Source organism: Lepisosteus platostomus, chromosome 20, assembly GCF_059453375.1.
Source record: "Lepisosteus platostomus isolate fLepPlt1 chromosome 20, fLepPlt1.hap1, whole genome shotgun sequence".
NCBI classification, from domain to species: Eukaryota; Metazoa; Chordata; class Actinopteri; order Semionotiformes; family Lepisosteidae; genus Lepisosteus; species Lepisosteus platostomus.
The window spans coordinates 13,939,637-13,955,740 of NC_142630.1; the positions used below are offsets into that span (position 1 = coordinate 13,939,637).

The 16,104-nt window shown below is 42.8% G+C and overlaps 1 protein-coding gene across 4 annotated transcripts in view; it reads left to right on the top strand.

Moving 5' to 3' along the window:
* necab2 (N-terminal EF-hand calcium binding protein 2) overlaps nt 1-16,104 on the top strand; it is a 94,508-nt gene that overhangs the window by 62,337 nt on the left and 16,067 nt on the right. For 2 of the 4 annotated variants that reach the window (XM_088613831.1, XM_088613830.1), the window contains exons 8-9: nt 5,220-5,299; nt 11,357-11,413. In XM_088613831.1, coding sequence (XP_088469957.1) covers nt 5,220-5,299; nt 11,357-11,413 — 137 coding nt within the window. The remainder of the gene's footprint in view (nt 1-5,219; nt 5,300-11,356; nt 11,414-16,104) is intronic. The other 2 variants (XM_088613833.1, XM_088613832.1) reach the window with 1 other exon arrangement.

The window sequence follows — 16,104 nt, forward strand, 5'->3', positions numbered from 1 at the left end:
GTATTTCAAGAGTCCTGATTTCACAGTAGGCGAAGGCATTCATGACTTTGTGTGGAATGGGCTGGTAGCCTCACATGGCTTATTTCCTGTGACCCTGTTCCTGCAGTGTAACCGAGCTCTAACAGGTCCAGTGCAGATCATGAAACTTTAAGGCGTGGGAATAAACTGCGACGAAGCAAGGCCACAACAGAACCGCTGCTTGACATGCTCAGGAAGGCCACACACAGCCTTCAGTTCATGGACACTGGCTTTAGTAGGTGTGGCACACACCTCTATAATTTTATGTCGAGGCTGTTGTGATAAAGCCTGTAGCTAGGGCTTATGCCCATGGTGAATGCTATGGACAATATGCAGGGGCTGGAGTGCTCTGTATTGGCTTTCAGCTGCAGGCTCCTCTCCCACCTTACTTTGTTACAGATTCTCAGGCATCGGGGTATCAGATGTCCTCCATGTGTTTGACTAGAGATGGAATTCATGCTGGCAACAGCAGATAGCAGATAATCAGCATTGAAGTTGTCCTGTCTGCAGGCATACTGGTGGATGTTGAGGAGGGAGAAATGAATGTCTTCGGTACATGTACAGTGTATCTATACTATTTAACATTGTACTGATGATGAGAAAAATAATTTTATGAGCAGCAAAACAAAACACCAATAAAATAATGGCCTTTCCCCTCATTAAAATAGAGCTCTTATATACTTAAAGACAGTTGAATACTTCTTTGGTTGCAAGCACTGTTATACTTAGTAAGCAGCATATTGGGACCGCGATGCAGCATTTATGTCCTATGGCCAGGAGTAGAGCTGCTGATATTGACGAGTTTAAGAGACATGTTTTGTTCAGGCTCCAGCGGACAAGGTGCTGTGGTAGCTGATGGGCAGTGTGCGGATGAGTGGCGTGTGTCGGAGATGCTCGGAGTCCTCCATTGAGCTGTGGCTCACAGTACTTGATGAGCCCAACTCCCTGTGGCACAACGGTCCTGACTGGAGCTCCCAGCTCCCAGTTCAGGGTTGGGTGGGTTTTGACAGGCTAAATACTACCTTAAAGAGTCATTAAATCACTCTGGACCTTTAGAGAGCTTGAGGAGGCTCTGCATCATTTATTTCCCTGGGGGTGAGGGTGCCAAATGCAGACAGATAGAAATCTTAAAGCACTCTACCTGGGTGCTGTCCAGACGTTATCTATCATCCTTTTTCCAGAATCCTGCCAGTCTGTCCCTTAGCTATTCACCTCTGTTAATGTGCACATCTTTAATTAAACATTTCCAATAAATTGAGGAACTGTTTTATTGACAGGTTATGTATATTGATAGTAAGTCAGGCTCTGTGCCTCCTGATTTCCTCCTGATTGTTACCATGCCTCTTCCCTCTCTCTGCTTCCCTTTTTCAATTTAAAATCTGTCTAATATCAGTGAGCATCAACAGGAATCTAAGAGCACATGTATTTCCAACTTCAAGCCCAACCTCTTAAACAAGCATTGATTTTTAAGGTCAGCTCCCTTTACCTCTGAAAGCAATTCCTTTACATTTCAGTTTAAATCTGGGAATATTCCGGTATGAGTCATTGTAATTGTCAATTGGTGAAATAGGAATTTACCTCCTATTAATAAAGCAGTGAGATAAGACCGTCCATAAGTCTTAAAATAAGCCCTGATCCTGCATTTCACCTGCTGCACCATATTGTGGTCTGCCTGCACTATTCACATTTATTAATAAGCTTGTGGGGATTTAACTTCTCTAGAATATTACAGGTCAAGTACTCCAGGTAGCCTCTGTTACAAGCACAGAAGCACAGCTGCAAAGGTGTTTGTGCATAATTTTAAAAAGATTGCAGTTTGACACTACAGATATGCAAGAAAAAGGAAGATCCTTTCTAAAAATGATCTATCGCAACAGAAAGAGGTGTGTGCTCAAACATGGTTATCTTTAATGGCCCTTAGATCAATCTTAGAACAGACATCTTAAATGCAATTTTCTGAAAGCCTGGTGTCTTATGTTTGTTGTTTCACCCTGAGTATCCATTCAAAACATGTTACTGTTTTTGTAGGTTAAATATTTCTTTTACAATTGATGTAAAACTATTCAATTAATTAATGGTGCAGTTACAATCGAGCAGTTAAATAAATAGACTAAACTATACAACTGACAGCTCGGTTGGACCACAAATCAGAAGACACTATGCCCTTCAGAAATTAAGTTTGACAGGCAATGTTCATTAAATAGTAAGTCCTGTGCCTCCTGATTTTACAATCCCTTTTTCCTTTCATTTTCTGCTTTCTGTTTTCTATATGAAATCTAGCCATTTAATGTTGGGGAGCATCTGTGAGGCAGAACTTTTACAGAGATGTTGATTTTTAAGGTCAGCTCCCTTTACCTCTGAAATTCAAAATGAATTTATAAATCTCAGTTTAAAATCTGCGAATTCCCAGGTATGTTCCATACTTCCTCAATGTACTGGATTCACAGCCCTAATCTGGAATGCTCAGTACACATTGTTTTCCTTCAGTGTTCCAGACACTTCTACAGTTCCATCTGTGTTCCCAGGTATTTGATACAGACGCTCTGTATTTAGATGTGAGGAACCATATGCTGGACAATATGGTCATTTGCTGCTAATGGAGAGAGAGTGCACAGGGGAGACACATGCTGCAGAAATCCAGGAGTCTTTGCAGAGTTGCTCTTCAATCATCTATATCATAGAAGCTCCCATCAGCTTTCTGTGACACAGACTAAATGACACATGCAACAGTCTACAGATGTTAACAAGTGGCACAGTGATTTTCCAATCTGTAGCTTCTGAACCTATTGCAGTAATTGCGAATTGCCGGCTCGGCTGTCTTTTGTGACACCTTCAGGCATTAACTGATTGTAGCCTGTTCGTTTTGCTGGCACTCTAGAACATCCGCTCGTAATTGAACTGGCACCGTAAGTCACAATGACGACGTTAAAGTAGAAAGTCATCTTACCCACTAATTAGCTGTTATCAATGAGGAGAGAAATTAAAGTGGCATTCAAGTTTGTATTGCTCTTCAAAGAGTTTTTAAAGCCGGCCGTAATGAGATTTACTTTCTTTTGCAGTGCGGCTCAAATTAACTTGGCCTCCCTTGTTTAGCCAGTGTTTTGTAGAACAACTGTCCTGGGTGTCTTTTTTCTCTTGCAGAACAGTCCTTTCTGTTGATGGCTATGGCAGAGTAACTAAGTCTCACCAGGGAGGTGGGGTGGGCTTTCACTGCTTAAATAGAGCATAGCCTGTGCTTATTCATTTATGTGGGTGACTTCTGTTTGTACCCCTTTATTCAACTGGTCACTTTCCTGGACCTATTCAAAGGTCCAAATGCAGAACTCCACTCGCGATTCAAGCCCTGTACCAGAGCAGCTGTCTCTCCAAGCTGTCTGTATTGGACTGAGAGCTGCAGGTGTGTGTCTTTGAGACAGTTTCAGGAGAAAATAAGTGCAAGTATTCGCTGAGGGGTGTGAGAGTGACATCTGGGGTGGCTGAGTCAGGCCAGTGGTGGGGAGAGCAGTCAAAGGATTAGTGGCTACAGCAGGGAAGAGCTAGTATAGTACATAACAAAGTGAGTGCTGTGGGTTTAAAGGTCTGAAGAGAGATGTACTGTTTTCTCTTCCTTCATCAGGGAAATCCAGGTGGGCAAAAGCAGGTTATGGATCAAGGAAGAGTGGGATGGCTGTTATCACAACAGGATTGGTCTGGCCTCAACCCCAGCTTCATTATTCCCCATACTATAGCTATCCAATTAAAGCAATTAGGGCGAGACCACTCTGGACAGGAAGCCAGTCCTTCACAAGGTCATGAAGACTGGCTGATCAAACCTTGAGAGTATCTGTTCAGGAGGTGAGAGGAAGCCGAAGTCCCCAGAGGAAACTCCTGTGAGCATGTGGACAACATGGAACCCCCAAACGGGAGGTTCCCAAAAGGCACCCCAATCATGAATCGAACCCAGGACCCAGGAGGCAGCAGCGGTTAACCCCATGCCATCGTGCCTCCCACAATTCAAGTGTGTCATTGAAATTAAGGAACTCGTGCCAGTTGGGACTTTCTAAATCCAGGGATCTGAGCCCACATGCTTCACAATGACAGCTCTGGGAAAAGCAAAACCCCAGCTGTACGGAGGGGCTCAGCTCAGCCCGGTTGTTAAAATGCTAGCAGCGATTAACTCATTTAATTAATTGCTCAGATCAATACAACACTGAAGGAAATATTTTGTGTATCAAATCCCACAGTGTTGACAATTTGTGTTTGCCAAGGAAAATTGATTATAAAAAAAGAATGCACTGATATTTACAAACCAGGCTAGCTCAGTGGGGTGAAGTGTGTATGTAGATAAGGCTGCTTCCATGGAGAGAATACAGAAAATGGCCAAGTAGCTTCTATAAGAACTAATCATTTGGAACGCAATAAAATGATCAAACATCAATGATAATTCTGCATTTTCTACAAGTTCATACTACTTCTTCCTTTTATATCTCGAACTTTACTGACATGATCGGCTACAGAGAGGATGCTAGGCTCCAGACCTTTAGATTTGCTGTCAAACAAGTTTTTATGTTAACCACTAGCCTGAGACACACAGAAAATAAATACTTAATAGTACCTAAGGACCCATGTCATCAGATTTAATATTTAAATCACATTCCAGTTGGAACCTTCTGGACTTAGGCTCTTGAAAACAAGGACTGCAGAATTAAGAATTGTAATAACAACGTAATTACTTTGTAATTGTGTGAACTGTACTCCTTGAAATGCATGTACTTTATTTACATATAAGCCATATAACCAATATCGTATCTGCATTATGAAATTATTAATGTATTGATTATTTAATGTCAAGATGTGTAAACTACATTCTGAAATATTGCTTTCTAGTACATTGGAGTGTAGTTACATTTTTCTATACATGTTATTGGACATAATCCTGTGACAGAATTCTGTGACCTCCATTCTATACTTGTAAAATGTGCTTCTTAATAATAATGCATTTACTGTATCAGTCATTAGATTTAGATGAAAATACATGTATTTCAAAATGTAGTTGCCAAATCATTACAAGGTAATTAAAGTGTAAATGCACAATAATGAATGCAGCTTTATTTTGAAGTGTGTCCATTTCTGGCATGCACATCGAAACAGCCCGTGATGAGGGCAGGGGGTTTCTGTGAGCCCCGGCCTGACCTGCCCATGTTCCCGTTTGACCCCCGCAGGAGTGGTGGAGATGAGAGAGGAGGGGCTGGAGGCCCAGATCAACAGGCTGGCAGAGCTCATTGGACGACTAGAGAACAAGGTAAGAGCTCTCCGGAAGACTCTTTGCAAACTGAGCGGCCTAGTTGAACTCTCCTGAATCCACACCTCACAATACGAGTTCCCCTGAAGTGCCGCTCTTTTTGTCTGTTCTGGTTTTGTTCGCACCCTTCCGTCTTTCTTCTGCAGTGGCGCAATTCTGAAGGCTCGTTCAAGTTTTGCCCGCACAGGTATGCAAGAGAGCCCCGAGGGTACCATCGCCCTGCTCTTGCAACTCCTTCACTTGACTCTTACTTCATGTCTGTAACCGGTGCTGCTGGCTGGGGAGTCTTTAGAGACTTTCAGAAGCTTTTTTTCTCACATCTGCCTTCATTTCCCCAATCTCTATAAGGAATATCTAACGATCTAGTTATCAAGTTTCAAGGCTCAACCTATTGTCAGACAAACAGACCAGCCAAAACTCAGACAATGGCCAGAATCAATGTAAAATTTGGCCCTGCTGGCTTTAATAAACCCTCAGAAATGTGTCAGCAAGCTACGAAAAACTCCAGCCTAATTATTCTCTGAACATTCTCGGCCAGATAACAAGATTTCATCTTTACTTGTGTTTGAAATGCCCTGCAGTAACCCAGCAATTTACTTCTTGGTTATTATTGTTTTGCTACTGTATGGGCAGAGAAAGAGTAATTATAGGGGCCTGACATTCAATTGCAGAGGAATGTGCAGCAATGTCTCTTGCTCGCTCCATCTCTTTCTCGCCCATTCCCTGTGCCTACAATCACTGAACATGAGCTAATGGAGTCTCCAGTTAATATCGCCTTTCTGGGAGGCAATATTTTATTGCATCTTCTAATAACAGACAGGTTTGTGAGCACAGACATCTCAGAACCGCTGTGCTGGTTTTAGAAGGAATCAAGGTTGAAGGCTTTTGAGAACTTGGTCCCTCTGTAAAGCTAACAGGAACTTCCACTGTCAAAGTCCTAATGGGATCTGCTAGATCCTTTTGGAAACATCATGCTGGCAAGCATGGCTAATCATGTTAGCCAGTGGAGTTTAAGCCTCGACTACGTCACATTGCCCCTGCAGGAGCTCTGGAAACAGCACAGTGAGAGCTTGACCAAGCACCAGGTTCATTAATAGCAGAGGATTTTTAATTCATGGTGAACACGTGATATTTGAATCTGTTTCAGCTTTGGTTTCTCTTGGGAAATCGGGAGTAAAATGTCTAGGTTTTTCATCGCATTCCCCACGGACTTTATTTGTAATACTGTCTTCGTGTGCCACCTGTCACTCGTTTAGCTCAGGATTCAGGACTTCGTGCTGGACAGAGTCACATAAGATCATTGTCCTCCTCGCTAGCTTGCTCTGGAGGTAAGCGTTCTCTAATTGGTCAAAAAGATCGGAGGTCAAAATGACCTTCATCATGTACAGCTCTAGCACAGTGGGGTTAGTGACGTCTGCCTGTCAAGATGGGGTGACTATTCCTCTGCTGCAGTCCGGCACCACCTTCTCCAGAGAGCTCGAAATAAGCCCCAAACAATAAGCTGAATATGAACAAGGAGTGAGAGTTACCATGGAGAATGTGAAGGCAAAATAAACATCTTCAAGGCTCACAGTGAGATCAAACCGGTGTTCCTGGATTGCTTTTGCAAGACACATTAAAAATGGCATGCGAACCGCAGGATGCCTGCAGCTCCACCTAGCACTCTCTCCTACATCAGTGAAAACTTGCATGTGTTCTCATTGAAATTCTTATTGGTGAAACGGTGTCTCCTCCATATAAATAAATAATAAATAGTGCTTTTCTGGACACTCCACTCAAAGTGCTTTACAGGTAATGGGGACTCCCCTCCACTGCCTCCAGTGTGCAGCTTCACCTGGGTGATGCACCAGTACACTCCCCACACACCAGCTCTCAGTGGGCAGGAGAACAGAGTGATGAAGCCAGTTCATAGATAGGGATTATAAGGAGGCCATGATTGGTAAAGGCCAGGGAGAAATGTGGCCAGGACACCCCTAGTCTTTTCAAGAAACACCCTGTGATTCTTAATGGAATGAGAGTCAGGACCTCAATTTTATGTCTCATCTGAAGGACGGCGCTTTTTTTACAGTATAGTGTCCCCGTCACTACACTGAGGCATTAGGATCCACACAGACCGTGGGGTGAGTGCCCCCTACTGGCCCCTCTAACATCTCTTCCAGCGGTAACCTTAGTTTTCCCTGGGAGGTCTCTCATCCAGGTACTGACCAGGCTCACCCCTGCTGAGCTTCAGTGGGCTGCCGGTTGTGAGTTGCAGGGTGATATAGCTGCTGGCATAAACTAATTTCAGAGTCTCCACCTCACTTCTCCCCTCAGTCCATCCTTACTTACCCATTAGTATTCTACCTTCTTCCTCAGAGGTGTACTGGTATCTCTTTCTGGCATTTGGGATGGTATGATAAAGCATTTCTCAACAGCATGAAGACACATGAGTGAATTATTAAGGTAGTACAGTCCTTGTCAGTCCTGCTCACCCCAGCACTGAGCCTTAAAAAGGCATACTGTCCTAGCTCATAATTTGATCATTGTTATTCCCTCAGTCATTGCTGTATAATATTTAATTCTGTTTCCCCCACAGCACACCTAATGTTGTGGTGTAAAACTCAACATATTAAATGATGCCAATAAGCAATGAAATACATCAATCTCAACCACCCTCTCTATGAATTATTTTTACCAAGAGTGACTTATCGAGGAGGTTTCATTTTTATGTTTGTCCTCCATATTACTTTAAAAAGGAAAAGAGAACATCTAGAAGCTGTACCGATATGTTTTGATTAGAACAGGCCGTTGAAAAAAGGTTGACTCTTCCACACGGCTAAAACTTTAACACTCTTTCAGACAGTGCACTGTTCTGACAGCAGAACCCAGCCCCCCCTTTCACAGTCACTGTCACAGAGCTGTGCCGATCAAGAGTCAGAGATGTGCAGAACTCATCGTTAACACACAGCAGTCAGAAACTCAAAGCACTGCCTTACTCATCATACTACATAGTACTACATGAGCAGCAAGACAGGTCTACTAAAAAGACAATCAGGGATGGACTCTAGCTCCTCAGTGGCAGAACAGACAGTTTGTGTCGTGTGCTTCGTATTTCTCACAAATGGACAACCTAAAGCATCACCATGTCTGAGGCTCCTTTACATCTGAAGTTCACCTGAACCCTTCCAGTTTCTTTAGCCTGCTGGCTAATCAATCGATGGCTGGACACAGCCGGGTTGAGGAGTGATGAAAGGCTGAAGCCATAGACTGATGAGAGCATGAAAAGAGGCTGGTGAGCTGTGGACTCAAGAAAAAGCTGACCTTGCCATGGTTTGTGGGCCGTGCCAATATTTTGCATTTGTCTGCTACAAAAGCATGCATGTAGGAAGATAGCTGACTCTGCTCCTTGTTAATATCGTTCCAGAAGGTGAATTTTTAATGCTCAACTCTAGACAACTGGCAATGGTTTCCAGGCAAATATAAATTGGTTCCTAGCTTCAGCACACACTGTACTGCACCCTGTCACCTCCTGTCAGACCTCCCATTCCACATAATGCTGTTTCCTGACCTTTGCACGACTTCCCAGAATCCTCCTCATTAACCCATTTGACACACGGAGATGCCAAAGCTTCATCCAGCAGTGTTTCAGTAGCAAGCAAGCAGATCCACACCATCTCTCCCTGCATAGTCTGAGATACAGTGGACAGTGCTGTGAAATTCTGAGGCCCATAAAAGCCCCAGGATGTTTTGGAGTTCAAGTCTCAAAAATCTGCAGAACGTGTAGCACAATGTGAAATGGCTTATGATGAATATGGTCACAAGCAAGACAGAGTCGCTGGACAGAGCTTCGTCATCCTTGACCAAAAAGTCTGCTGATGTCATTATGGCTGAATCGCTGGCTTCTTCTTGCTCATGAATAAGCAAGATCATTTAAGGAATTTTAGAGTTTAAGTGACTGTGACTGCCGTTTGTTGTCATTCTGTCGTTGGCTCACAATTAAAGGCCTGCTGTTCACAGTCTTCGTGGTATTATTATATCATAATATCCAACATAGCAGACTAATCCAGTGTAGTTATTACATTCCGATGCATATGATCGCACACCTCTTCAAAGGTATAGAAAAATGTTATCAGATGTATTTATTTGTATATTTATTTGTTATTTTTCCAAATTTGAAAATTTCCAAACAGATGTTCTCTGTAGTGAACCGAAGTGCCGCCAGCAGTTGAAATGAATTTCAACTGCTTTGTGAATAGAACACAGTTTCATATTTCTCGATAGTTTCATTCTCACCTAATTATTTTTTTACCAACTCCAACGTTTGACAAACAAGGGTCACTTTGCCCCCAGAAAAGAGTACTCCAACAGTCAGAACGAAAGAAGCCACTTTGAAGCTTGTGCAGTGAAAGGGTTCTCTCTCCTGTGGAATAAATATGCTCTGTTTGGACAGCCAGGAAGAATAATTGTGGATTTCCTGTTTTTTAGCAATTTTGTCTGAAACAAACAGCAAGGTGGCATTTCCCTAGAACAGCTACTTTGTTCTGCCTGCAGAAATCGGCTCGTAACTCATAAATCTTAATAACGGATCTCTCCTCACAATTGGGGAATGAATTATTTTATAACCTTGTACCTTGGAGATACCTCTCAATTACTAGTTGTCACCAATTTACTGCACCCCAGCACTGAGACTGCCAGCAAAAAGGTGTAAAATAAATGGGGTACTATATTTATTGCAGCCAAGCCATTATTTTTTATTCACTTACATGCCAAGTGAAGATTTTCGCAGAGACAGGTTGCATTTTGTTCGTTTTAATGTGGTGAAAGCTCATTATAGTGCTTTCTCTCTGCTTACTGTAGGGTACTGCACACATCAGCTGCATTAATGAAAGAATCAGTGGGCCCTGATAGCATAGTTACAGTCATTCAGAAAAGCAGCACTCAGAAGAGCTGAAGCATCTGCAATATATTTTGTTCATATTTCAATGGTTATTGATTTTGTTCCAAAAGGACGGGAGAGCGCAGTATAGAACAATCATTTGTTTTAATCACGGAATCAGTTCAATCTGTACACATCGAATAAAATCTAAATATGTCAAAAATGTGCCGAGCAATGAGCAGAAATGATGAAAACGTGTTAGAAAAGGAATGCAGATTTGGAACTTTGCAGAAATGAAGAATGTTGTTCCTCAATAGCTTTCAAAGCTCAGTTTACAGTATACCGTCTGTATTTCTACTTTTATCCCATTTTTCCATATAAGTACAGGAAAAATGGGATAAAAGTAGAAACAGGAATATTATTTTGAAACACTGGTTCATGTAGATGATGGTTTAGGTCATGAAATACTGAAGGTAGCCAATAAACTCTAACAGTCTTGCTTTCCGGTGCTCATTAACGAATCGTTCTGGGTAACATAGACAGGTAGCAAGGTAAGGTAGCAGAAAGATACAATATATTTTAACCTAAAAAGGACTCGTCCACTAATTTATGGGAAGGAAGGGAAGGCTCCTACAGAACCAAGTCCTGTGTTCCATCAGGAAGGATATTCTAGGGTATTGTTCCAGAATTCCACTGCTCAGTAGCTGCAGTGAGCTTGAAAGCAAGCTAGCACCCCAGTATATTGTGTGGAATTATCAAGCCATTACTGTGTAGCCCCCACTCCATTGCATAGCTTTCAGTAATAATTAATTAATCATTACAGTAACAGATTTGCAGTGGGCTGTTTTGAGTAACTTGACATTTTTATCATTTTTGACTGTGGGCCAATGAAAAGGACATTCTTATAACAAAGGCGGCATTTTTGATATTTTTATTTCTGCAATCTGAGTACATAGAAACGTGAACCTGTTGTTTTCCATTACTTTCGTGATGCCGTAGAGAACGCAGACATACGTTTCCAGGCCTGGAAAAAAAAATGCGTCGCCCTATGAAGACAGTGATTGATTTAAAATCATTTTTTATCAAATAAGTACAGCCATAGATGTTAGCAGAGCATAGAAATACCGGTCCCACTACTGGTTACTGCAGCACGACCTGCTCAGTGGAAATTCATGTGTGGTTCTCTGTGGTTCTTGTTGCAGACAGTGTGGTTTGACCTGCACCAGAGGCTAACAGACACTGATGGCACAGCCAGCGCAGTAAGTAGCATGAACTCAGTGGAGCACATTGTGGGACAAATCACTTTCAGCTTCTTGAGACATTTCACAGTTCCATTCCGAAATCCTCACTTTGCACCATGCATGTGCTCTGAGCAACAGCCTTTCAGTCCCCATTGCTGCATTCCTCGTTGACACCACGTGCTGGACCCTGCCTCCCCCCAGACTTGTTTGTCCTGACTTTCTGGTCTCGAAGGATGGGGTCTCAGGCTCGCTTTGCACCTGCTTAGTCATCTGACATCACTCCCAACTCCCAGCAGCTGGGGTTGCGGGATTCAGAAGCGCTTGGCACAGGTGACACGTGGTGCAGTTCAGTGTCTTTGCTGTATATCCCAGACTGCAGTGAGATGCTTGTCATGGGCTCTTTTCCAATGGGTTAACTGTTGGGCAATGATTCGTGGATCTAGATTCTTTTATACAGAGTGGCCTGCAAAATTGTGCATTGTCTGCTATACAGTCAGCTCCTAGTGTGTATGAATGCCAGAGTATGTTCTTGTAGCCAGTTTAAAGCATGAGCATGCTTTATGTTGTGGTGCATTAACTTTTCACTTGAAGCAAATACTGTACATTCTCAAAGGTAAGATCACTTTTGTGTGTATTTACGTATAGAAGTGACCAGGTAAAACAATCCCCATATTTTTCAATGTGAAAGAACAAGGAAGTGAACTTTGGACAGCTCAGTTCATACCAAGGACAAGATTAGAGAATTAGATCTGTGCTTAATGCACTTGTATACTTTCATAATATATGATGGCATGAAAAGCTGGAAAGTTGCTTTTTCACTGGAAAGAAATGCAAATTATTTTTAAAGGAAATAGCTGTTATATATCCAGTGTAATATGTGCTGTAGAAGAACCACAAATATGTTTCAGCAGTATACGCTTGTGTTGTATTTGTTTTAAAAGGAGAAGTATGGAGCTCTTTAGATTGGCAGGGAAGCGCTGTCAGGTTGATAGGTTTCCCAGTAGGATGTGAACAGTGGATTTAACTACAGCCTCGTGAGTCTGCTGACAGAGATAATGTTTAATAATATTTTGAGTGAGCCAGGTACATTTTAAAGATGTGAAATTACATTTTATGTACATTTCCATAAAGGGAAAATCATGAGTTGTGCTAAGAACCTAAATTGCAGCTCTGCGTGTGAAGATATCTTTTTCTGAGGCAAGCATTTGCTTTGTTCCCATTAAATTTCTTTTTTTTTAATTGCCAGCATGCTAATTAATGTAAGGATTTATTTTATTTTTCCAGTCACGTGACACAGCCCTTGGTTACAGGCATAGTACAGCAGATATGGCTTCTGTCTCTGTGGTGTGCAAAACGCACTTGAAACATGTGCTTTCTCTGAAGTGAAGAGGACTGTGAAAGAATGGCTTTTGGTAGCCGTCCCTTCCCTCAGAAGAATACGTTAAAACAATTTTGAGCTCAGCCCCAGGAATTCAAAATTGATTTAACTCTGGCATTATTCTCGAAGAATCATATGAAATTGAATCATCCTTTATTACCTGGGAAATGTATATTACATTTGTCCTTGTCAGTTTTTATGCTTTCCCATTTATACCTCCCAGTGGGATTACCACAAGTTTACCTGACAGCCTAGCATATGACTGATGCTTGCTTGTGCTCTCTCATTGATTTATGTCTTTATTATGTGTATTGGGATGAATTAAGAGTGCAAACCAGGTGCCAGGAATGCCAGCACATGGTAACACAAAGCTAGTTAGTGCTGTCTGATGAACTGGATCCCACTAGCACAGGTTCTTGCCACAGCTGCTGTTTAAGGGCCTGCTAACAGACATTGTGCACAATCATTACATTACTTCTGCTGTCCATTAAAGGTGATCTCATAATTAAGAACTTGCTGAACTAGTCATACGAGGTCAATAATCCAGTTGGAATGATACATACCTCTGAGGCTCTTCCAAACAGAGGACCAAACTGTCTGCTCTTCTGGAGATTTTAGCAAAAATCTTCTGGAACTCTAAATATACTCCGTTTTTATTCATCGTCTGACCTCCAACCACTAGGGGGAACCCTACATTTTTCTTCTTTCAAAACTTGTGAATGTCAGCAACATTCAATTTCAGGTGGTAGATCACAGACACTCACACTCATACAAGTACACTAGACTCTGAGGGAGAAATGTAACTTTAAAAATATATTCACAATCCATGAAGAGTTCCTATCTGAGCAGCACTTAAATAAAAAAGACAAGCTGCAGGGAAAAAAGGTCAACCATTGGAAAGCCATCCTAAATGAACCACTTTATGTTGTTGGTGGCATTTTAAAATATGAAACATTATTGCATTGTCTGTTATGCTTAATGTTTGAAAGTTCAGGGAAGCCCAGTTAGCTAACACCAGCCCTGCTGTGGACATAGGTTCACGCTTCTGCTAAAAGTAGTTTTGGAGAAGAGGCTTTCTAAACCATGTTTCAAAATTCAATATGAACAAAAATCCTTGAGACTTAACCCCATTATTTTCATGCTGTATCAATTCCCCTTAAGTGGCTACAAACGTGTGAAGTTTTTGTGCAACGGAATAGGTTTTATGGACATTTGAAAATTTGATGAATAATAATCTTAGCAATAGCCGGCAGCTGTATGTTTTGGCGCCCTGAAAAATCATTATTTTCCTCTTTACAACAGCAGTCGTCCCTTTGATACCTGGATAATGAGGCTCAAAACACTGGGATGTTGGTGACAGTAGGTGTGGGAATAAAACGCAACAGCCCGCAGCTCCTGAGGGTTTTCAGATGTGTGCCGTGTGAAGGAATTATCTAGCCTCAATCAAAACCAGGGGAGATGACACCAACTCAGGCTCCACTGCTGTTGCCACATTCCCGGAGAGGAACAGCAGGCGTGCGTCAGTGGCTGATATGAGACGGTGATGGACAGCTCTAGGCCTATCAGACATCCTGTTCTCAATGGATTCTGTAATCAGCCGCTCTCTGTCGGCTCTCATATCTTGTCACACGCTCCACGGCTGTCAGATGTTAGAGACCAGAGAAGGAGCAGTACTGCTTCACTGAGTGACCACACGGTCTACCAAGGCATCAGGCCATGTGTCACTGTTCACTGTAATGACTGACATAACAAGGCAAGTGCGTTACCAGACAGATTCCCATGTTTCAGAAACATCTGAGTCCTTAAGGGCGTGCATTGGTTGGCAGAGATTTGTGAGCACAGTTTAAAAGCAGGGCTTTGTAATTTATTTGCTGATTAATGCTAGCTCCTGAGGGGCTGCTTATTTACTATTGACTACCAGCCGGGTGATTTTATTAAAAACAGGTGAAGTATCAACTTTGTTTCCCGGCAGAAAGCCATGCTGAGGCTTCTCCTTTGCCAGCACGCTTCAGCCTTGATCAGTGTAAGTAGGGCATACAGAAATTGTGCTGCCCTTCAGTGCTACCGAGGCAATCATCCCTGTCATGAACTCTCTGAGGAGTCGAAGGCCGGAGTGGGGAGTGTAGCTTTGAGTCTAATGGGGGCTGCTCTGCCACAGCTATTATAGTTCAGTCTTCACCTCCTGCAGTTTATTGATAGATCTTTTCACAAACACAAATTCTTAAAAGCTCACTGCCTTATATGCACATATACACACCCATAGAGTATCATGTGTGTACTCCAAACAGGAAGATAGAGTGTGTGCTGCACATGTGTGTATGCTGTATATAAATACACATTAAATGGTACACATGTGCTATAAATGCCATTAGATATGGCGGGGATAATTAAGTTTATTTCCAAAACTTCATCTGCTGTAATTTAGGATTTCAGTGTAGAAACATACTGTAACTATACCCATGCAAAAACATACAGTATATACATCCTCCAGGGCTCCCTGCCATGAAACTGCCTTTTCAGAAAAAAACAAGGTCTTTGAAAAGAGCCTTGAGGTACATCCATCTGAAAGAGATTTTCTGGCATTATTTGGGAAAGAGGGAGAGAGAACAGTTTGTCAGATTCCGTCACTATATTCTTATTTGGCTGCCCTAGCTTATGAGCCACGTTTCATCCTTAGAACAGCTGCCTGCTTTCAAAGGATTTGAGAGGCTCAATAGGTCAATAAGCAAGCAAATGAATAAATCATCCTGCTCTGGCTCTGCTCGGAGAGGGAGCAGCAGTGTTCGTTGGCAGGTACTGCTGCTGCCACAGAGAGCTGTGTGAGAGAAAAGCCACATGGTGCTTGGAGGGGGTGTTGTGGTGGGAGGTGGGGGGGTTACTAAGGTAGGATCGCTAGGTCGCCATGGCAACCGTTGCGATCGGCTCCTGCAGTGGAAGGCCTGTCCTCCCCCCACCTGCCCCCTCCCCCCCCACCAACAGCCCCAGGGGGCGCGCATCTGTTCCCACTGTCTCCGTGCGGAGGCTGCGTGGGCCTGCACTGGATTCCTCCCCCCAGCTCCCTTTGGGGTCCCCAGCCTGTCCTTGCCTGCCCGGGAGCTGTGCTCCTCTGCCATTCTCCTGGAAATACAGAGCCCTGTGAGTGTCGTACGAATCGCCAGGCGCTTCTGTGTTTACTTACACAGAGTGGATCAAGATCTGCCCCCCTGCGCTCCACACACATTGCTCAAGGCCAGCTTCACCGCCTGAAAGACCAGAGAGAACAGAGGGGTAACAGATCTGTGCCTCATTCCTCTAAAGCAGCTAGTTATGTTCTAAGGCACACGGCATGTAG